Genomic DNA, 24,117 nt, shown 5'->3' with positions numbered 1-24,117 from the left:
TTAATTATCTTAAATACCTTTATCTCCATTTAGGCTAGGTTTATACTATATACTCTCTGGCAACTCAAATGGATATGAGATGGCCTCCTGAAGGGGCATTTGCATCTCAGGACTTAAGCATTCAAAAGTCTTGAGTTACATTGCTACTTTTGCTCATCCAAAACCACTTTGCTAGAGGCAAATGTATCACTAAGTGTAGGTTCAGATAATTATTTGTACAAACACTTTAGAATAAATGCAACCTGAATTGTACATCTGAAAGAATTTCTAGTATCCATCTAAATAGATCTATTTAAAGCCACGAGAATTATAGGCTTCTAAGTTTATGGATCCATCACCTGAATACCACAAAATTAAATTTCTGAAACTTGTGCATTGCTTCCAAACCCTCTTTTTAAAAGGCACCTTCCAACTGATTATTGTGCAACCTACCTGTCTATTGTGTAACTGACGGTCAACATAGATCTGCCCTTCTGTGATGTATCCAGTTAAATCAGGAATGGGATGGGTAATATCTAAAAGAAAAAAACAAGTTAGAATAGTAATTATATTTCAATAGCAAACTACAGGAAAGTTTTTTTTATCCGGGACCGACGTGGTGTCGGTTCATCAAAAATTCCGGATCACCGAGCACTATAGTAAAAGATACGAGAGCCGAGAGCTCCGTATAAAGCAAAAAACCCTGTTGCTTAGCAACAGGTTCAGAACAATGGCCACAAGTTACAAGCGTCTCTGTAGCTTAGCAACAGCTGCAGCCACACCCTTGCACAGCAAAAGATGGAGGAAGGCAAGTAATATGAAGTATGAACCTACTCCTGAATTTTGCCGGTTAACCGAGATTTCCGGTTATTTAGGTGCCGGTAAATCGAAAGTTTCCTGTAGCATTGAATGCACACTTCTATTTAATCTGAAAGAAAATGTATTCTTGAGATAAAAGAAATGGTAAAATGGCATGATTTTCTGTCAATTCAAATATAGAATCATACAGCACAGGAGGCCATTCGACCCATCATGCTTGTGCTGGCTCTTTGAAAGACCTACCCAATTATTTCCACTCCCCTGATCTTTCACCATAGCCCTGCAAATGTTTCCTCCAAGTATATATTCAATTCCTTTTTGAAAGTTACTATTAAATCTGCTTCCACGGCCTTATCAGGAATTGCATTCCAGATCATAACTCATTGCATTAACAAAAATTCTCATCTCCCCTCTGGTTCTTTTGCAAGTTACCTTACATCTGTGTCCCCTGGTTACTGACTTTCTTGCCAGTGGAAACAGTTTCTCCTTAATTACTCTATCCAAACCCTTCATAATTTTGAACACCTCTATTAAATCTTCCCTTAACCTTCTTTGCACTAAAGAGAACAGTCCCAACTTCTCCAGATAACTGAAGTCCCTCATCCCTGGTACCATTCTAGTAAATCTCCTCTACACCCTCTCCAAGGCCTTGACATCTTTCCTAAAAGGTGGTGCCCAGAATTGAACTCAATACTCCAGATGAGGCCTAACCAGTGATTTATAAAAGTTTAGCATAACCTCCCTGTTTTTGTACTCTATGCCTCTATCTATAAAGCCCAGGATTGTGTATGCTTTTTTTTCTGCCACCTTTAAAAATGTGTGTGAACCCCCATGGTCGCTGTTCCTGCACCCACATTAAAATAGTACCATTCCGTTTATATTGCTTCTCCTTATTCTTCCTTCAAAAATGCATCACTTCACATTTCTCTGCATTAAATATGTGGCATTATTTTAAAAATTTGTATGCTATCTCTCACTCTTGCTTTTATAGATCAAATACAAAATACACCCTTTTTACTCACCATCATTAGGCATAGTAAGGATAGGAATCTGTGTGATGGACCCATTCCTGCCCTCAATACGTCCAGCTCGTTCATAGATAGTAGCCAGATCTGTGTACATATAACCAGGGAAACCTCGACGACCCGGTACTTCTTCTCGAGCTGCTGAAACCTTAGACGTAAAAGATAAGCTACTTGTATACATTTTTAGCACCAAATATTAGAACCACTAAGTTGCTGCTTGATGCCATAAATATACTTTTTTTTTTTAAAACAAGGGACAAATTATAAAATCTTGATATTTGAAGCCAACTTACAATAGAGACTCCTTTGTGTCCAATCATATAAATACATATTTTTATGCATACATTCATCATACACACACATTTTATATATTAAAACAAGGCCAAAATTCCTGGGGTGAGGCTGGGCTCAACTCGGGCTGATCGCCTGCAGAGATGGGTGGGAGGGGCGGGAATATTGGAGTAGCATTCAATCTGCCAAATTTCTGCCCATTAAAGATGGGCCCAAAATCCCAATTGAGGGGGAGGGGGGGCCACACACAATCAAGTCTTCCACCCACGCCTCTACATCCACAGCAAACTTTGTGTGGGGTGTCTGGGGACATTTCCAGGCGATCCCGTAATTCTACCCAGAGGGGATCCAGTACTTGAGAATGCAAGGTGCCACTCCAATTTCCCAACACTTTGGGGAAGGCACATCTGTTGCAACCTACAGGTGTAGGTCTCCTGGCCAGAATATTACAATTACCCCATCCCCAGGATTTGGGCTGGGTCAATGCCCTCAGCAGTCAGCAGCTGGAAGTCCTGTCCTGCCCCACTTCTGGTAGAATAGCATACCAGCAATCTCAAGCCCCATGTGTATACTCTGGTTAACTACCAGTATTAAAGTGGTGTGGGGGAGGTTAAACTTAGTGAATTGCTGGACATTCAGTTCTGTAAACATCTATATACAGGAAACTTTGGTTTATCCGGAGGTTGTATGTCCGGAAACCTCGATCCACCGGCAGAAATCAGGAGCCGTTTTGTTAGCTTTTTTTTCTTCTCGTGGCTTTTTTTTTTCAACAGTCAAGGCTCTGCAAAGTCTCTCTGAAGCTGTTGCTAAGCTACAGAGATGCTTCCAAGGTATGGCCGACTGTTTAGAAGCTGTTGCTAAGCAACAGTGTTTGTTGCCAGATACGGAGCTGCAAATCTCCGTATGCTTCAACATTAGCGCTGGTTTGTCCGGCAGTTTTGATAGATCGGCAACAGCTCGGTCCAGTCGGTGCCGGATATCACAAAGTTTCCTGTATACACTCTACTACTATAGAATATATTCAAAAATGAGTATAAAACGTCAGCTTGGCTCAGCTGGTAGCATTTTCACTTCTGAATCAGAAGCTTTTGGGTTTAAGACCCCTCAGGATGTTAGCATATAATGTAGGCTGATACCAATGTCCAGTACAGCACTGAGGGTGTACTGCATTGTCAGGGGTGTTGCAATTTGGATGAGACAATAAACAGAGACTGTCTATCTGTTCAAAGAGGAACAAGGAGTTTTCCTGGTGTCCTAGCCAACCTTCCTCCCTCAACCACCATCACACAATCTCAGATTTGCTGTTTATGGGATCTTGTGTTTAAATAGGCTACTGCACTTTACTGCAACAACTTGCATTTATAGACCGAAAATCATGACTACACTTGAAGTAATTCGTTCAATGTGAAGCTGCATGTATAATGGCAGCGAGAACATCACATAGCTTGGCATAGATTCCAACTTATGTCCTCCCTGCCATTATGCAACAGTTGACATAGATTCAAACTCTTGTTTAAGTTGAAAACCCTGTGTGCTAATCCAAAACACCTAGTTCTTTTTCCCCATTATTAATTTACACAACTGTAAGTCACTCTTTATTCAAATCTCAAGCAGCAAAACAAAAACCTCACCAGCACCTACATAATTAAAACATGTAAAGTCCCATTAATACACTGTTAGGAGTAATTCCAGTTTTTTTTTACATCTTTTGATTTTTTTTTATTTTTTTTTAAAAAGTTTGACCTGGCACATCTGATAACCAGGTCAAACTGCAGTAAGACCAGGACTGATTAGCTGCAAAACTGGTCTTTTTTCCAGTTAGATAAACTTATTTACAAAAAATGTGAATGCTCACTTCAAAATAACGAGTCAGTGGATGCTGGGGAAAATGCACATGTTTTACTATATAGACTACTAAAACAAGTTAAATAGCAAAATACAGATATAAAATAATCACAATGCAGGTCAAAATTGACTATTCTCTAAAAGTAGTAATACAAATATCACCTTATACTAACAGTAAAGATGTAGTTTACCAAAAACTGAAGAGACTGTTCTGCATCAAGGTCATCACTTCTTCAAAGCTTTGTTCACAATCAATTACATTTGAGCTATGCAGCAATAGATGTGATTTCACCTCCAGACACCACCAGCAACATTCATGTTATGTCCACAGTCATTAGTAAATAAATGAAAATAGTCTACAGATATTTCCCTTCTGAACAAAAATGGATTTTCTTGAATTACCTCTTTTAACCTTGGGTAATAGTGTTGAATTGGTTTTCCATATCAAAATTGCTTTCAAAAGCAGTGTGGGCTTGTTCAACACAAGGCTAAAGAGCAAATACATCTAACATAACACAGTAAACTGCATGCAATCTCCACTTAGATATTACCATTAAATAAGCACTACAAACTGTAACCAATTTCGGTCCATAATTCATTGTGTGGAGAATATGCCATCAAAAAACTATGAAAAGTACTTATGACATTCATGATGGAACGGACAGATTTTCAAGGACTATTATCTGAAATGAAATTCAAGTTAATAAATATCTACAGCAGAGGTTTTCAAACTGAGGTTCATGTGAGGAAGTTTCTGCATTTGTTGACTTACAGGAACATTAGGGGTAATTTTAACCCCCCCCAGGGCAGGTGGGTGTAAAAATGGGCAACCCGACCCAAACCTGACTATTTCCAGTTTTAACTGAGGCGGGTCGAGGGAGGCAGGCAAGCAACTAACCCTCCCTTAGGAGGCGGGTGGGTCCCTAAAATATTTTAAGAAGGCTGCAGACTCCAATTTTTTAAATATTTGTTCATGGGGTGTGGGCGTCGCTGGCAAGGCCAGCATTTATTGCCCATCTCTAGTTGCCCTCGAGAAGGTGGTGGTGAGCCGCCTTCTTGAACCGCTGCAGTCTGTGTGGTGAAGGTACTGCCACAGTGCTGTTAGGGAGGGAATTCCAGGATTTTGACCCAGCGACGATGAAGGAACAGCAATGTACTTCCAAGTCAGGATGGTGTGCGACTTGGAGGGGAACTTGGAGATGGTGGTGTTCCCATGCGCCTGCTGTCTTTGTCCTTCTAGGTGGTAGAGGTCACGGGTTTGGGAGGTGCTGCCGAAGAAGCCTTGGCGAGTTGCTGCAGTGCATCTTGTAGATGGTACACACTGCAGCCACAGTACGCTGGTGGTGGAGGGAGTGAATGTTTAAGGTGATGGATGAGGTGCCAATCAAGCGGGCTGCTTTGTCTTGGATGATGTCGAGCTTCTTGAGTGTTGTTGGAGCTGCACTCATCCAGGTAAGTGGAGAGTAAGTATCCCATCACACTCCTGACTTGTGCCTTGTAGACGGTGGATACCATCTGCAAGGCAAATTTCAACCTAACTTTTATTTTTAATACCTGCAGGCTGGGTTTCCCGGGCCTTGGGAAACATGGCAGCTGAAGGGTGGCTTGGAGGGCCAGATAGAACAGGTAAGTACCTTGACAGCAGTGCTTATGGGCCAGGAGGAGCAGGAGTGTTTCTCCCCCTCCCTCCACCCAACAAGTAAACCTGCAAACCCCTCCCCCCCGGTCTGTCTGACTGTTGCCTCCCCCAACGCCCACTATCTGCCCAACTGACCACCATCCCTCCCCACCCCCGGCGATCTGTCTGACTGACCCCTCCCGCGATCTGAAGGAGGGCATGCCTGGTATAAAAAAAATTTCCAACTGACACTAAGCTGGCTAGGTGACTCCCATAAATAAATTGATGGCTCTGAAGAACGACGAGCTGGGTTAAGCAATGACAATGTCGATAAATGCATGGTTATATACATTGGAACACGAAACCCAAACCATGTATGAAATGTGTAAGTATGCGTCAACAAAGTTGGGGGGAAAAACAATCTGGTGTAAACATTTACTGAAAGCATTCAATATGAAGCCATCAAGTCCAACGACATTAAAAAAAAAAAAAATCATTCACGGGATGTGGGCGTTGCTGGCAAGACCAGCATTTATTGCCCATCCCTAATTGCCCTGGAGAAGGTGGTGGTGAGCCGCCATTTCAGAGGGCAGTTAAGAGTCAACCACATTGCTGAGGGTCTGGAGTCACATATAGGCCAGACCAGGTAAGGATGGCAGATTTCCTTCCCTGATGGACATTAGTGAACCAGATAGGTTTTTACAACAATCCGATAGTTTCGTGGTTATCATTACGGGATACTAGATTTTTATTCCAAATTTATTTAATTCGCTGAATTTAAATTCCCCAGCTGCCGTGGTGGGATTTGAACTCATGGTCCAGATCATTAGTCCAGGCCTCTAGATTACTAGTCCAGTAACGTAACCACTATGCTACCATACCCTTTTTCTATGATTATAATAGATTTACTCTAACTTCGTACAACTTCTTGAAAAACCACGTGATGCACGGAGAAGAATGATTCCTGAACATATTTTAATTTTAGGTCAATTGTGAATTCAGTTTAATTGGAGAAAAGAAAGATTGAGGGAGTATGCAATTCAGATATTTAAAATGGTGCAATGGTACCAGACAACGTGGGCTTCATGGCTATATTGATATCCTGGAATTTTGTTTAGTTAACTTTGGGGAGTGGAGGTCAGCGAGCAAACTAATGCTTTATCATCTTTGAAGCTTTATATGTGGTTGTTGCCTCTATCTGGAGATTGAGTAGGTTGATTGGTTGGTCAATGACAGGGCAAACTAGGCTGATTCTACAGGGAACATGCTTGATCATTCCATTATTTATAATGTGCCGTAATTTGCGACCCCTACGGGTGCGTATGAGGTGCGCACACGCCTGTAAGGGCCACACAAGTTCCGGGTTTAGGCATGCGAAGCACATGCGCTAAAACGCAGAACTTGCAATCTGTCAAGAATTTGACAGATCATCCGCATCCCCGGGAAAAGGGCATCCGCAGGTGGAGAGTTGGGCCATTTGCAATTTTGTTTTAAATATTTAATCAAATGCCATTTTAATTTATTTGAAGTGTAGATGTATTTTTTGGGGTATTCCCATTCATGCTTATGGGGTTTCCATACATACGGAATCCCCATAAGCATGAATGGGGATTCCCTTCTGTCATTCGTTGGGTCGGCCCACATGATCCCAGAGGGCGCACCTCAGCTACGTGGGCCTCTTCCGGGGAGGCCCAGGACCGCGAATCTCCGTACCTCCCAGATCACCAGGTAGGCGCGGATTTTATTTGCGGATCGGAGGCATTTCCCTGTGAGAATCCTCCGACGCAAATTCAGGGCCATTATTCCCAGGTTATCGCCTCCTCGGTCCCATAACCTGCGTTAATAGACAGTTTCACTCACTCAGCAAAAGCCTTTATATCAGACTAGCTGGGGGAGTCCGGCTTTGCCAGGGCTGTTTTGGGCCGGGCGGTTTAAATCGAGTGCGAGGCTTTGGGGCCTCTCTGTGTCCCTCTGTGAATCTGCTGCTGGGCAACATTTTAAATCGAGTCCCAGGCTTCTGGGCCCTGTCTGTGTCCCTCTCTCAATCTGCTGCCGGGCAACATTTCTACCTTTTAATACCTTGAAAGGTGAAAGTGAAAGTACTTATAAAACGTTTTTGGTAAATCTTACGTTATTTTTTTTAAAAGAGATACTAACTTTTTCAAAGCTGGATGAGCAGAGTAGTTTGAGCTGGAAGCAGTGAAACAATGGCTGCCACATCCCCGAGATGAAAACGATTAGTCCCGCCCCCACACACACACCGATTGGCCAACCATCAGGGGACTGTACTGTAGGATTGGTCAATCGTGACGGCACAGGATTGGTCGAACCTTGACGCCAGTCAATCAATGCTAAGCAGCAGATAATGAGTTTAATTTTGAAGGTTTTTTGCAGAAGGCGCAAACAATTTTCGTCCGACCGAAAAGTAAATACGCTTACGACCGTTTTGGAACGGTAAGCTTTCTTTTGACGTAACGCACGCGTAGGTACGCTCTATAACTTTCGAGCGCATAGCCGGACAGACGCACACCCGAGGACAGACAGACAGAAGGACAGACAAACAGAAGGACAGACAAACAGAAGGACAGATCGATTCCTTTATATATATATATATATATATATATATATATATATAGATTAAACTATAATTAATACTTCCCCTACCACTGAACATCTTACAAATGACATTGTTCCTTTATACAAGATGAACATTCAGAGGGGGAAAAAAGAGCACATACCTCTCTCAAAGCCTCAGCATAAGAGCTCATGTCTGTTAAAATAACCAATACATGCTTTTCACATTGGTAGGCAAGGTATTCTGCACTAGTCAGTGCAAGACGAGGAGTAATAATGCGTTCAATGCTGTTGAAAGAGACAGCTACCCATTAGTATTAAGGTCAGTACTAGCCTCAGAATAAGCATTCCAGCATTTTTTTTTTTTTTTTTTTTTAAATATACACATTGTATTTCTACCGTGGTTGAGATCGTCAAGAGTAAAAGTACATGCTTATGAGGTTTCCGTACATACGGAATCCCCATAAGCATGAATGGGGATTCCCTTCTGTCATTCGTTGGGTCGGCCCACATGATCCATGGGGGGGCACCCGAGCTACGTGGCAAACCATTCTGTAGGTTAATTGGGGGAGAAATTGGCCTCCTTTGTGCCTCCCGTTAGCGCCTCCGGGAGGTGTTAACAGGGCACGGCGAGAGTACCGACGCCCGCCAACTTTCCCTGCAGATTAGCGGCGGCGGTAAACCCCAACGCCATGATCTCCTGTACCCCAGAAATCGTGACGTCATCCGGTGCGCAGCGCCCCGGTACCGCCCCGGATGCGAACTTGGCTTCCGCCCCCTGCAGCATCGCCTGGCGTCAAACCAGCAGCTGCAGGAGGCATTGTCACCTCGGATGGCCGCTTGGGGAGTGGTAGTTAAAGGGATTGCCGGTGAGGTAGGTGAAAAATGTTTCATCAAGACTCTGCTTATTTTTCTATTTTTCAGGTGCTGCGCTTGATCAGCCCTGTACTTTGTTAAGAGTGCTTGGGGCTGATCAGAGGTGCAGTCGGCAATCAGGGGATTCATTTTCTTACAAAGCCTGCAGCAATGGCCCTTCCCTTTAAGGGAGGGAAGGAGCCTTCCAACGCGGCAGTGCTGCACGGCCCATTGTGCAGCGCTGCTCACCTACCGCCCTGCCTGCTGCGCTCCAGGAAGGAAGTGGGGTGTTAAATCAAGCGCTCCACTTCCTTCCTGGAACGCAAAACCGAATTTTTTAAAAGTTGAAAAGCATTAGCGCCTGGCGTCAATTTTTTCAACTTTTAAAACTTAGCGCCCCAAATGGGGCGATGCCGAATTTCTCCCCATTCTCTTTCATCACAATATAAAATTTGTTTCATCGTGGTCAATTTTCTACAGAAATTAAATTAAAATCAAAAATTCTTACCGTTTGCAAAAAGCAGTTGTTTCAACAGTAAGATTATCTGTTATCAGTTTTAAAATCTGACTATATATGTGATCAGCACACCTTTAACTGTAATGCTGTATTTTTAACCTATCTAGTTTGATTAAAGAATTGATCTACAATGATTCTAGAGATCACAGCACAGAGGAGGCCATTCATGCCTGTGCCAGCTCTTAGAAAGCTGTCCAATTTAGTCCCACAGCCCAGATTTGTCCCCATAACCCTGCAAATTAGTTCTCTTCATATATATGTCCAATTGACTTTTCAAAGTTCCTATGGAATCTGATTCCACCACCCTTTCAGGTAGTGTTCCAGATCATAATACTCTGAAATTTTTTTCCCCTCATTTCCCCTCTAGTTCCTTTGCCAATTATTTTAAATCTATGACCTCTGTTTACCGATTGAGCAACGCCTCGATTTTAAAATTCTCATCCTTGTTTTCAAATCCCTCCATGGCCTCACCCCTCCCTATCTCTATAACCTCTTCTAGCCCTACAACCCTCCGAGATATCTGCGTTCCTCTAATTCTGGCCTTTTGTGCATCCCTTGTTTTAATCGTTCCACCACTGGCTGCCGTACCTTCAGCTGCTGAGGCCCTAAGCTCGAGAATTACCTCCCTAAACCTCTCCGCCTCTCTACCCTCCTTTAAGACGCTCCTTAAAACTTACCTCTTTGACCACACTTTTGGTCATCTGCCCCAATATCTCCTTATATGGCTTGGTGTCAAATTTTATTTGATAACACTCCTGTGAAGCACCTTGGGATGTTTTACTACATTAAAGGCACTGTATAAATCACATTGTTGTTGTTGCTGTTGTACCGACTCACTTGCCAGAGGAAACAGTTTCTCCCTACTTGCTCTATCAAAACCCTTCATAATTTTGAATACCTCCATTAGGTCTCCCTTAACCTTCTCTGCTCTCAGGAGAACAATCCCAGCTTCTCCAAATAACTGAAGTTGCTGATCCCTGGTAAACCTTCTCTGAACCCTCTCCAGGGCCTTGACATCCTTCCTAAAGTGTGGTACTCAGAATTGTACACAATTTTTGAATTTCAAGCTTGCTTCCTCTGGTTCTGTGATTACAATTTAAGACAAATAACCTGCTTTCATTACCCAAGCCTCTTAGCACTTTAAAATCTCTGTTTTCTCAATCTTTTCTCCAACAAAAAGGCTGAACTCTACCAGGCTTGCCGCATACATTTGTGTGGCCCAGAATCATCTCTCACTCTTAGCATAATAATATCAAAGAAATTTCGTAGAGGCGGCTGCTATTTTGCCCTTTAATCTATGCTTCTTTTCAAACTCCTTCAGTACGTTAATATCCTTTTGAAGGCATGGTACCCAAAACTGTAATTTTCTAAATGTGGTCACACCAATGAGTTTTCCACGGCTAAAGTAACATGTTTAGACATTATAATGCCCCTCAGATGCTCCTAGTACTTAACCAGCAATACGGACAGTACACATTGTGTATGGCCAATAATAAGGGCAATTATTTTTTCTTTTCTCACTAATTATGCTTACATATTACATTCACTATTTTCCATTTGTTGTGGTTTTACTATTTCTTTTAACTAGTTATTAATGGCTCTAGTCTATAAGCTTATGGTTTGTGTAGCAATATTAATCATCCTGAAGAGATTATGGGTAGTGTAGCACAAGATTACTTTGAAGTCAGTGAGAAAAAGCAAAGAATTTGCATTTATATAGCACCTTTCATGACCTCAGGACGTCCCAAAGCACTTTACAACCAATGAAGTACTTTTGAAAAGTAGTCACTGTTGTAGTGCAGAAAAATGAGCACTTCTATTTCAGTGATTTTGGTTGAGGGATAAATATTAGCCAGGACAACTCCCCTGCTCCTCTTTGAATAGTGCCATGCAATCTTCTACATCCACCCGAGGGCAGACAGGGCCTCAGTTTAACATCTCATCCGAAAGACGGCACCTACAACACTGCTGCACTCTCTCCATACTGCACTAAGGTGTCAGCCTGGATTATGTGATCAAGTCTCTGGAGTGGGGCTTGAAGTCACAACCTTCTGATTTAGAGGCAAGAGTGCTGCCATTGAGCCATGGTTGACACCTAAATAATAATAATAAATAATAAGCAGGATGACGGTTAGCCTTGAATATGTACATCTGCATGGACAGAATAAAGATTCCAGATCATAGTGGCAAAGACCTGCTTACATGAATTGCTGTTAAGATAGTTGAGAGAAGATGGATGTAATGGGGGTATTGGAGTGTTTTGTACCAATAGTGCGACAGTATATTGCAAATACATACATTTCCTAATCAAACATTCAATCTAGACATGTGCACATTGTTTCAGGCAAACTAGTTTCAGTTGAATGTTTCTTCACAGATCTTGAATGGCAGTTTTTAAAAATGTATAATGGAAAAAGATGCATTTGCAAGATAAATTCAGTGATTACTATGATAATAAAATTTTCCAAACAAAATGGCAAGGAAAGAGATTCTCGGTTGTAAAATGATAGTTATCCATATCTTGGCCTACAAAAACTGACGAGTATCAGTACATCTGTTAGTTTCCTCGAAAGCATGTTTATTCACTAGCTGTAGCACCGGCCATCTTGAAAAAATGTATTATTCTCCTGAATTGCAGAAGCCGGTCTAATTCATACACACCCTTTTTTGGTTTAACTGCTGCAAGAGGGAAAACTCACTTCCTGATCTGTTATTTTGAGGTACTTACGTTGGGTCATTTGCAAGATTCAAAAACAGACAGACATTGTCCATTGATCCATTTTCTTCAAAGTCACTCTTGAAGAATCTTGCAGTTTCCATATTAACCTGTTATACAGAATGCAGATGCTCAAAACAGAATCAGTCCAATTGGGTTACCCATATATTAACCATAATCATATCTAATATTTAGCTCAAAACAGCAGATAAATGTATGTAGCAACTAAAAAAAAGGGCAAGGAAGCCAGTAAAGATTCACTGCATAGCAGGGTACTTGAAATGACCAAGTGTCAGACCCTGAAGATAACTTTACAAAATCACTAAACCAGAGGGGAAGGGGAAGGAGAAGAATTGGAGGCGAGTAAATATAATATTGATTTATACAAAAGGGATATTAAAAATAACTCTGGGAACTACAGACCACTAAACCGGACATCTGGAGAATATACTGGAAGACATGCCAAAGGAGAGGACAAATGAAGCATGTAGAGAAATATGAAAGGAGGGGGACCACGAGTTGGCTTTATGGGAGATGGGTGATGTTTGACAAATTTATTGGACTTCAAAGAAATAATGGACTTGGAAGACATGGAGAAGAAAAACTTTTATATAATGCCTTTTGTAGCTCTCAGAAATAATCCAAAGCACTTCACATACAATGAATTACTTTTAAAACAAAGTGACTTATGTAGGTAAATGCAACTGCCATTGTTTGCACTGCAAAATCCCATAGACAGCAATTGGATGAATGACAAGTTAATCTGATGATGTTGGTTGAAGAAGCAATGTTGACCAGGACACTGGGAGAACTCCCTGCACTCTAAATAGTCCCATTAGATCCTTAAGCTCCACCTGATCTAGTAGAACAAGCGGATAGGGCGCCTCAGTTTAACACCACATGGAAAGGATTGCACTTCTGACAATGCATTCAAAATCATGAGGGGTCTGGACAGAATAGATAGAGAGAAACTGTTCCCATTGGCAGAGGGGTCGAGAACCAGAGGACACAGATTTAAGGTGATTGGCAAAAGAACAAAAGGCGACATAAAAATCCTTTTTTACGCAGCGAGTGGTTAAGATCTGGAATGCACTGCCTGAAAGGGTGGTGGAGGCAGACTCAATCATGACTTTCAAAAGGGAGTTGGATAAGTACTTGAAAGATAAAAATTTGCAGGGCTATGGGGAAAGGGCAGGGGAGTGGGACTAGCTGAGGTGCTCTTGCAGAGAGCCGGCACAGGCTCGACAGGCCGAATGGCCTTCTTCCGTGCTGTAACCATTCTATGATTCTTCTCCCGCACTTAAAGTCAACCTAGATTATGCCCCAGAATGTGGTCTGAACCCATAGATTCAGTGGTGAGAATATTAACAAATGAACCAAACTGAGACATGGGAAACTCAGTGGATGTTATATACTTGGATTTTAGCAAGGCTTTTGACAGTGCCAAATAGAAGATTAATCCACAAAAATGAAGGGAATGAAATGGGGAACAGGGGTTTCTGAAGTGGACCATAAATAGGCTGAATGAGAGGAGCAAAGGATAGTTGTGCACAGAGCCATGTTACAGGAAACTTTCGATTAACCGGCCCCTAAATAACCGGAACGCTCTATCCACCGGCAAAATTCAGGAGTCGGTTCAGATAACTTTTATTACTTTTTTTACTCCATTTGTTGCTGTGCAAGGGTGTAGCTGAAGCTGTTGCTAAGCTACAGAGACGCTTGCAACTTGTGCCGATTGTTTTGAAGCGGGTTTGTTGCTTTATACGGAGCTCTGAGCTCCTTATCTTTTACTATAGCATTCGGTTATCCGGAATTGTTAATGAACCAGCACCACGTCGGTCCCATCCGTGCCGGATACCAGAAAGTTTCCTGTACTACATAGAGGTGACTAACATATTGCATGACAAATTGGAAACTTGCCCACTTTAATGTCATAAGAAACTTTGCTATATTTTTATTACTAAAGTTGCCGAGAGTACAATTTTAAATTGATTGCTGTAAACATGGCTTCTATGTTAGAAAAGATAGTTGTATCTTAGTAGCCATACAAGAGGTTATTATACAAAATTAGGGCTCAAGGGATTGGGGGTAATATATTAGCATAGATTGAGGATTGGTTAACAGACAGAGAGTTGGAATAAACAGGTCATTTTCAGGTTGGCTGGGTGTAACTAGTTGGGTACCACAGGGTTCAGTGCTTGGGCCTCAGCTATTTGTAATGTATATCAATGACTTAGATGTGGGGACCAAGTGTAATGTATCCAAGTTTGCTGACAATACAAAGCTAGGTGGGAAACTAAGCTGTGAGGAGGATGCAGAGAGGCTGCAAAGGGATATAGACAGGTTAAGTGAGTGGGCAAGAACATGGAATATAATGTGGAAAAATGTGAAGTTATCCACTTCGGTAGGAAAAATAGAAAAGCAGAATGTTTTTTAAATGTTGAGAGATTGTGAAATGTTGGTATTCAGAGGAACATGGGTGTCCTTATACACGAATCAAAGAAAGTTAGCATGCAGGTACAGCAAGCAATTAGGAAAGCAAATGGTATGTTATCCTTTATTAGAAAAGGACTGGAGTACAAGAGTAAGGAAGTCTTACTGCAATTATATAGGGCCTTGGTGAGACTACACCTGGAGTACTGTGTACAGTTTTGGTCTCCTTACCTAAGGATATACTTGCCTTAGAGAATGCAACAAAGGTTCACTAGACTGATTACGGGGATGGGGGGATTGCCCTATGAGAAGAGATTGAGTGACTAGGCCTATATTCCCTAGAGTTTAGAAGAATGAGAGGTGATCTCACTGAAACATAAAATTCTTAAGGGGCTTGACAGGGTAGATACTGGGAGGATGTTTCCCCTGGCTGGGGAGTCGAGAACTAGGGGTCGGCTATTATGACTGAGATGAGGAGAAATTTCTTCACTCAAAGGAATGTGAATCCACTACCCCAGAGGGCTGTGGATGATCAGTTGTTGAGTATATTCAAGACAGAGATCGATAGATTTTTGGATACTAAGGGAATCAAAGGATATGGGGATAGTGCGGGAAAATGGAGTGGAGGTTGAAGATCAGCCATGATTTTATTGAATGGCGGAGCAGGCTCAAAGGGCCGAATGGCCTACTCCTGCTCCTAATTCTTATGTTCTTAAAGAGGCATTTGTAACCATCAGTGTTGGTAATATACTGGCAATGGTGCCCTGATTAGGAAAAATATGGTAGAAATTCCCAGAAGCTACAGCTGTATTATTTTGTACAGGAGATCAAACCTCAATAAGATGAACCCCCAATGAGAACCACTTTGTGGATGGAAAAGTATGCAGCAATATTTATCTATACTTTAAAGCCAACAATGTGATGTAACTTACTCTATTTAAGGAACTATAGTTAACTTGCATTAAACATTTTTCTTAACATGCGAATTATATTGCTAATTGGTTGGGAGTAAGAGACAGAGAGTAGGGAGAAAGGGAATATACTCTGATTGGCAATGGTAGGACAAGTGGTGTTTCCCAGGGATATGAACTGGGGCATCAGCTTTTCAGCGTATATATCAATGACTTGGATGAAGAAGTAGAGAGTTGTATTTCCACTTTTGCAGATGACACAAGTTAGGAGGCACAGTAAGTTGTGCTGATGGGAGGAGGAAGTTACAAAAGCACATAGACAGATTAAGTAAGTGGGCAAAACTGTGGCACATGGAGTTCAATGTGGAGAAGTGAGGTCATCCACTTTGGGTCTAATAAAGACAAATATGAATATTTTCTTAATGATGAAAGATTAGGAGCTGTGGAGGAGCAAAGGGATTTGGGTGTTCAGGTACACAAATCGCTAAAAGCTAGTGCACAGGTACAAAAAGTAATCAAAGAGGCTAGTGGAATGTTGGCCTTTATCTCAAGGGGACTGTAATACAAAGGGAGGAAGTTATACTTTAGTTGTACAAAGCACTAGTCAGACCCCATCTGAAGTACCACGCCACAGGAATGCTATATTGGCCTTGGAGGGTCGACAGTACAGATTCACCAGGATGATACCAGGGCTTAGAGAGTTAAATTATGAGGACAGGTTTCACAAACCTGGCTTGTATGCCCTTGAGTTTCAATGGTTGAGGGTGATTTAATTAAGGTTTTTAAAATGATAAGAGATTTGATAGGGTAGATACATAAAAACTATTTTCTCTGGTGAGGGAACCAGAGGGCATAATCTTAAAATGAGAGCCAGGCCATTTAGGAGTGAAATCAGGAAGCGCTTTTTCATGCAAAGTGTAGTGGAAATCTACAACTCGCTCCTCAAAAGGTTGTGGATGCTACGTCAATAGAAATTTTCAAGACTATGATTGACAGATTTTTATTAGGCAAGAATATCAAGAGATACAGATTAAAGGCAGATAAATGGAGTGGAGGTACAGGTCAGCCATGATCTAATTGAATGGCGGAACATGCTCGAGGGGCTGACAGACCTATTTCTATTCCTATGTGCATTTGATATAAATGCAAGTTGTTATTGTTGATGTGGAAGTTTGATGAGTAAAGTCTGATGATCAAAAGTAAGGTTTAAACTGAAATTTAGCTGTCTTAGTCTTCATCTATATTAATTCTAAATCCACATTAGTTATGTGTCAGGACTGCCCATTCTATATGATTTGTGATGATGGTTTATAAACTGAAGAAACTTTAAACACAAAATTTAGTAGAATTTCTAATTTACTGCAGCATTACCAAAATGTATGCTGATTTAGCCCTATGGCAGTACAGTTTTATAGTATTTTACAATGGAGGTGGAAAAATTTTGAAATTTTGACCTAGTCAGAGTTTTTAAAAAATACCCACAATAACTGAGTAACTTACCATTTTTTGTAATTTCATGAATTTGTGTTTATAACTATATACAGTAACAGCTTGTTCATTTCTGCTACTCTTGCAATGAAGACTGACAGGTTTCTACCATCAGATCAATATAGTCTCATTTAGCCACAGCACTGCATGTTAATTACTGCTCTTTCCATCTAGATTACAAACTCCATTCTGGTTAGTTTGGCAGGATTCAAGACAATGTGAACCAAATCCCTCCCTTCACAGGACAATCTCCTGACCTTCAGTGCACAAGCAATTGTGGACCACCAACAGCTGCAGCCTGGGGAGCTGTATCTGCCACTGTACTCTTTCATCATTAATGGCAACACACTTAATTGGCACACCAATTAACAAGATCTACACAGCTATAGTCTTCTTTCTAATTCACTTACACCCATAGCAGCAAACACAATGGCAAAATTCTCTGCACTGTAGTCCATGACATCTTTGGATTTTTGAACTAGGCCAGCTTGACGACAGATCTGGGCAGCAATCTGGAAAACAATTCAGATAGGTTAGCAGATTTACGTTCTATGGGTAACGTTCTTCGTGCGCCCAGAACCCCCGTCATTTTTTGACTTTCTGAATTTGAGAAAGTTTCCAGCTCTCTTTTCCTTCATTTTTTGTACTTCAAATTGAGTGAAACCTTCTCTACCTTAAAGATTTATGGGCACCATGGTATGTACACACACACACATACACACTCATTAGCTATGTAGTATAATGTTTTAGGCAGGACAAAATCCAGTTCTAGCATAGCTTTCAGAATTTACCAACAACTTTGTCATAAGCAAGGCAAGGCACAAAAAAGGCTTGAAGTGCATGAAAAAACAAAAAAATAGCCTGCTCTAAACTTACCTGAGCAGCAGGTGGTTTGTTTTATAGGGGCCAAAAAAACAAATTGCCAACTGTTGACATTCTGGATGTGGAGGCATTGCTGCATACAGGAAACTTTCTGATATCCAGCACTGACGGGACCGAGCTGGTGCCGTAACATCAACAGTGCCGGACATACCAGAGTTATTAAACATACGGAACTGAGAAGCTCCGTGTGAATCAACAAACCCTGTTGCTTAGCAACAACTTCAAAACAGTCGGCTGCAGCTGCAAGCATCTGTAGCTGAAGCTGTTGCTATAGCTACAGGCCTTGCAGTGCTTGACTGGGGGGAAAAAAAAGCAACGAGAACTAAAGAAACATATAGAAAACGGCTCCTGATTTTTGCCGTTAGATCGAGTATTCCGGACATATAACCTCCGGATAAACCAAAGTTTCCTGTATTTGTTTCCAAACAGGTAAAGAATGTCTCCTACTATTAGAGACAGAGATAGGACATCTTTCAGAAAACCATGGACTTCAATTTATTCTCTCGTACAATGATTTAATAAATCATGCTAACTACCAAAATGTTTTCTCATCGATATTTTAGGCCTCTTCGTCCTAACTAAATTGGATTACAGTTGTTGTTCTCGGAACCTTTCAAAAGTTTGAGTTCAGCTTATTTTTGTATGAGTGTTTATAGATTCAAAGTAATACAACTAGTAGGCCCATAGGCTGCAATTATTATTTTAAAACCTTTAAGTGAGGTGATCACAAATTAGACTAAATAAAATTAGTTATTAAGATTTCATACTAACACTTTTGTCGATTTGCGATGCGCCTACAATCAAAAGAATATCAGTCTCTTACAGGAAATTGTGTTAAATCCTCAATGGCTGTGGTGCATTTACCCTCCTCAACCTCTGTGCAGCCACTCCATCCTCCTCCAATACCTACTTCCATTGTCCAGTTCAGCAGTACTGCCCAGTTTGGTTAAACTCTTAACTAACCAATCGTAGCTAGAGCATTTCCAGCAAGGCTTCTCATCCTGGCCCTGTACCATTACCTCTGGAGACCCCCCAAGGATCCATCCTTGCTCGCCTCCTCTTCCTCACCTACATGCTGCCCCTTGGTGACATCAACCAAAGACACGGGGCCAACTTCCACATATATACTGCCTACACCCAGCTCCTACCTCTCCACTGTGGACCCCTCAGCGCTGTCAAACTGCTTGTCCAACATCAAGTCTTGGATGAACTGCAATTTCCTCCAGTTAAACATTGGGAAGACCAAAGCGGTCATCTTTGTCCCTTGGCACAAATTCCATATCCTTGCCACCGATTCCATTCCCCTCCTCAGTTTCTGTTTCAGGCTTAACCAGACTGTTCACAACCTCGGTATAACTATTTGATGCCAAGCTGAGCTTCTGCCCCATATTCTCCCAGTCATCCACGCCTGCCTCAGCTCATCTTCTGGAATTCTGACAAACTTGATTGAGTTCTTTGATGAAGTAACGGATAATGGTCGCTGAGGGTCGTGTGGTTGATTTGTATCTGGACTTTCAAAAGGCATTTATAAAGTATAACTTAATAGACTTGTTAGCAAAATTGAAGGCCATGTGATTAATGGGGCAGGGGCAGTGGCAGTGAGGATTCGAAATAGGCTAAGGGACAGAAAGCAGAGGGTAATAGTTGTTTTTCCAGGCTGGAGGAAAGTATACCGTGGTGTTCCCCCAGGGGGTGGTATTAGGATCACTGCTCTTTGATATATACTAATGACCTGGACTTGGATATAATTTCAAACTTTGCAGATAATACAAAATTCTGAAATGTAGTACACAGTGAGGAGGATAGTAGCAGACTTCAGGAGGACATAGAATGGTGAAATGGGCAGACTGTGGCAAATGAAATTTAATGCAGAGAAGTGTGAAGTGATGCATTTTGGAAGCAAGTATGAGGAGTGGCAATATAAACTAAATGGTACAATTTTAAAGAGGGTGCAGGAACAGAGACCTGGGTGTTTATGAACACAAATCTTTGAAGATGGCAAGTCAAGTTGATAACCCTGAGCTTCCGGTCGCTTGCCATTTTAATCCTCAATCCCACTCTGACCTCGGCCTCCTACACTGTTCCAGTGAAGCTCAGCTGAGGCTGAAGGAACAGCACCTCATCTTTACAACCTTCTGCATTGAACTCAACAATTTCAGATCCTAACGACTGCTCCCATTTTTTTTAAAACTCTTATTAATTCACACTGGGTATATTTCTACAGGCACTAGCTACCCTCAACTACCCTGTTCATGTGACTACACAGCCTAGATGGAGATTGTTAGCAGGATGTTTAACTATGGGAATGAAGGAGGTACATCAAAGCTTAGCCCGAGCTTGTCCTCCAGATGTCTATGTATGTGCAGTTTCCACTGAGTCAGTGGATTGTGATCAGCAGTGGGAACCCTAGCTGCACTTTTAGTCCTCTTAAATCAAAACCCCAAGCCCAACTGTAGCATCACAATTGCTACTCTGATTGAGATCAGCTAACACCACAGACTGGGGCTTAGTTTCATACTGGGCAGTAAACTTACCAACTGAGCTTTTGGATAGCTATTGAAAATGTACTAATTTTGTACTAGTGTTACTGGCATTTTCCATACAAAAACAGAAATAACAGAGCAGAAAAAGTTAAACAGCAGCAGTTAAAATGTTAAGCAACCTCATCCCAATAAAATATTCAGTGTTAACCAAGCTTACTAACTATGAAACAACAATAGGTCCATTGAAGATTTTTACCAACCTCATTATGTGGCAAACCCGCTGCTGAAAATATAGGAATTTTCTGTCCTCTAGCAATACTGTTCATGCCATCTATTGCCGAGATTCCAGTTTGGATCATTTCTTCTGGGTATATACGACACTGTGGATTTATAGGCTGACCTAAAATGTAATCCAAGCAAGAACTAGCTTTATAGAAATTAGGAGTGATATCAACAGTAACATTATTCCACCATAAAACAACTTGCATTTATATAGTGTCGTTAACGTAGTAAAACGTCCCAAGTCGCTTCACAGGAGCGTTATCAAACAAAATTTGGTATGGAGCCACATAAGGAGATATTAGGACAGATGACCAAAAGCTTGGTCAGAGGTAGGCTTTAAGGAGCGTCTCAAGGAGGAGAGGGGTAGAGAGAGAGACAGATAGGTTTAGGGGGGGATTCCAGAGTTTAGGGCCTAGGCAGCTGAAAGCATGGCCGTCAATGGTGAAGCAATTAAAATAGAGGATGCACAAGGCCAGAATTGGAGGAGCGCAGAGATCTCGGAGGGTTGTAGGACTGGAGGGGGTTAGAGAGTTAGGGAGGCGAAAGGCCATAGAGGGATTTAAAAACAAGGATGAGAATTTTAAAATTGAGGCATATCCGGACCGGGAGCCAATGTAGGTCAGCGAGCGCAGGGGTGATGGGTGAACAGGACTTGGTGCGAGTTAGGATACAGACAGCAGAGTTTTGGATGAGCTCAAGTTTATGGAGGGTGAAAGATGGGAGGCCAGCCAGGAGTGTGTTGGAATAGTCAAGTCTAGAGGTAACAAAGGCATGGATGAGGGTTTCAGCAGATGATGAGCTGAGGCCGGCAGAGGGGGGGGGGGGGGAAGGGAAAAGGCGATGTTAGAGGTGGAAGTAGACAGTCTTGGTGGTGGCGCAAATGTGGTCAGAAGCTCATTTCAGGGTCAAATACAACACCAAGGTTGCGAACAGTCTGGTTCGGCCTCAGACAGATGCTAGGGAGAGAGGTGGAGTCAGTGGCGAGGGAACGGAGTTTGTGGCAGGGACCAAAGAGAATGGCTTCGGTCTTCCCAATATTTAGTTGGAAGAAATTTCTGCTCATCCAGTACTGCTCGTCAGACAAGCAGTCTGACAATTTAGAGGCAGTGGAGGGGTCGAGAGAGGTGGTGGAGAGGTAGAGCAGCGTACATGTGGAAACTGACTGTGTTTTCAGATGACATTGTCAAGGGGCAGCATGTAGATGAGAAATAGGAGAGGACCAAGGATAGATCCTTGGGGGACTCCAGAGGTTAACGGTGCGGGAGCGGGAAGAGAAGCCATTGCAGGTGATTCTCTGGCTACGACCAGAGAGATAAGAATGGAAGCAGGCGAGTCCAGTCCCACCCAACTGGATGACGTAGGAAAAGCATTGGAGGAGGATGGTGTGGTCAACTGTGTCAAAGGCTGCATATAGGTCGCAAAGGAAGAGGAGGGATCGTTTACCATGGTCACAGGCAATATAAGTGAGCAATTAAAGTCCACTGCTTTGTCTTCTGCTTTCAATTTGAGATACCCAGGTCTAGTTTACTCAAACTAGAATCTGTTAGACCATTAGAAAACAAGCTCACCACTTTTGGAGCAATCTAAGCATGTGCCTGCAGGGAATGATTCAAATTCAGATTTGGGCAACTGACTGAGATTACAGAGCTGCAGCAGTTGGCAGGCAGATATTCTACAAATGGAAACTTTTATCACAGAATTATTAGGACTTGAGAAATATCTGTACAATAATAACTTAGTAGATAGCAGCCAACATAGCTTCAGAAAGTGACCTGACCAACTTACTTGACTTTTTCTTTGAGGAAACAATATTTCAAATGAACTTACAATATGGTGTACCTAAGTCTTTGACAGGTTCTGCACAGAAGGCTGTTGCATAAATTTAAAGCAATAGGGAACGGAAAAAACATTAGCAAATGTGAAAGAAAGCAGTGAGTCCTTATTAAAGGAATGATGGGACCCTAAGTTCTATATTCAGAAAATGAATGCAAATTGAGGAGGGTGCACAGTATTGCCTGGTGAGGCAACCAAGGACCTACAAAGCAAATTAAATAAATTATGTAAGTGAGCAGAATAATGGCAGATGGAATACATGGATAATTGTAAGAAACTCTTTAGAGGAAGAATAAATGAACAACATACTCTATGAATGGTGTTCAACTAGCCAAGAATGAAGTTCAAAGAAAGAGATTGAGAGGTAGGAGTAGACTCAGCACTTCAGTGTTCAGTCACTGTGAAGCAGCAATGTAAACAGAATGCTAAACTATGTTATATCAGTAGAGTACAAGTCAAAGGATCTCATTCTAAAACTATACAGTTCTCTGGACAGACCCCACCTTGACAAAACTGTGTCCAGTTGAAGTCACAAACATAGGGAAGACATTCAGCCCCAAAGGCAATGCAGAAGAGCCATTACATAAGAAGTACATTAAGCTGTTCCCGCACAGCACAGCTCTGTGAATAGGTAACTAAGCTTAATTGATCCCCAATCTTCTAGACAAGGTGATCGATTCATTCAAATCGATTACGGTAGTACGAACAGCCCTTATAGTTTCCTACCACTGGCACCAGAGAACAAAAATTGGAAACCAGGCAACCATTCCTGGTTACTACCAGCAAGAAAATATAATTTAAAAAGAGACAATTTTGCAGAGATCAGTACTGCAGAAGCTGTATTCAAAATGCACTCCACTCGATACAATATTGTGTTTGAACAAGTAGGTTCCTCTAATGCTGCATTCCTACCTCCACTGTATTTGGTTATAACAAAGAGTGGATCCCAAGTCCTGCCTCCAGTTTATTTGTTAATTATGTCATTTATATATATCAAAAAAAATGTAGCTAAATGAATTCAAAATATATGGTCTACTCCCGATAATTCATAACTGCACTAAAAGTTTGAATTAGCCAATAATTTGAATTAAGCAATGGAAATAATATTACAAGTATTTATATAGCGCCTTTAACGTAGTAAAACATCCCAAGGCGCTGCAGGGGAGTATCAGAAGACAAAAAATTTGACACCGAGCCACATAAGGAGAAATGAGGGCAGGTGACCAAAAGCTTGGTCAAAGAGGTAGGTTTTAAGGAGCGTCTTAAAGGAGGAAAGAGAGGTAGCGAGGCGGAGAGGTTTAGGCTGGGAATTCCAGAGCTTAGGGCCGAGGTAACAGAAGGCACGGCCACCAATGGTTGAGCGATTATAATCAGGGATGCTCAAGAGGGCAGAATTAGAGGAGCACAGATATCTTGGGGGGGGTGGGGGTGGGGGGGGAAAAAGAGAAGTTGTGGGGCTGAAGGAGATTACAGAGATGGGGAGGGGCGAGGCAATAGAGGGGTTTGAAAACAAGGATGAGAATTTTGAAATCGAGGTGGTGCTTAACTGGGAGTCAATGTAGGTCA

At 41.8% G+C, this 24,117-nt stretch overlaps 1 protein-coding gene across 1 annotated transcript in view; it reads right to left on the bottom strand.

The window, feature by feature from the left end:
- The window catches only part of atp6v1ba (ATPase, H+ transporting, lysosomal, V1 subunit B, member a), a 74,800-nt gene that overhangs the window by 15,473 nt on the left and 35,210 nt on the right, over positions 1-24,117 (bottom strand). Inside the window, exons 6-11 of the mRNA XM_085994407.1 lie at positions 20,697-20,836; positions 17,482-17,583; positions 12,252-12,349; positions 8,316-8,439; positions 1,821-1,971; positions 433-515 (exon numbers count right to left, since the gene is read on the bottom strand). Coding sequence (XP_085850533.1) covers positions 433-515; positions 1,821-1,971; positions 8,316-8,439; positions 12,252-12,349; positions 17,482-17,583; positions 20,697-20,836 — 698 coding nt within the window. The remainder of the gene's footprint in view (positions 1-432; positions 516-1,820; positions 1,972-8,315; positions 8,440-12,251; positions 12,350-17,481; positions 17,584-20,696; positions 20,837-24,117) is intronic.

This window comes from Somniosus microcephalus, chromosome 8 (assembly GCF_052327205.1).
Source record: "Somniosus microcephalus isolate GS21.2 chromosome 8, FLI_Smic_1.0, whole genome shotgun sequence".
Classification (NCBI taxonomy): Eukaryota; Metazoa; Chordata; class Chondrichthyes; order Squaliformes; family Somniosidae; genus Somniosus; species Somniosus microcephalus.
This window is presented reverse-complemented; position numbering and strand designations above follow the sequence as displayed.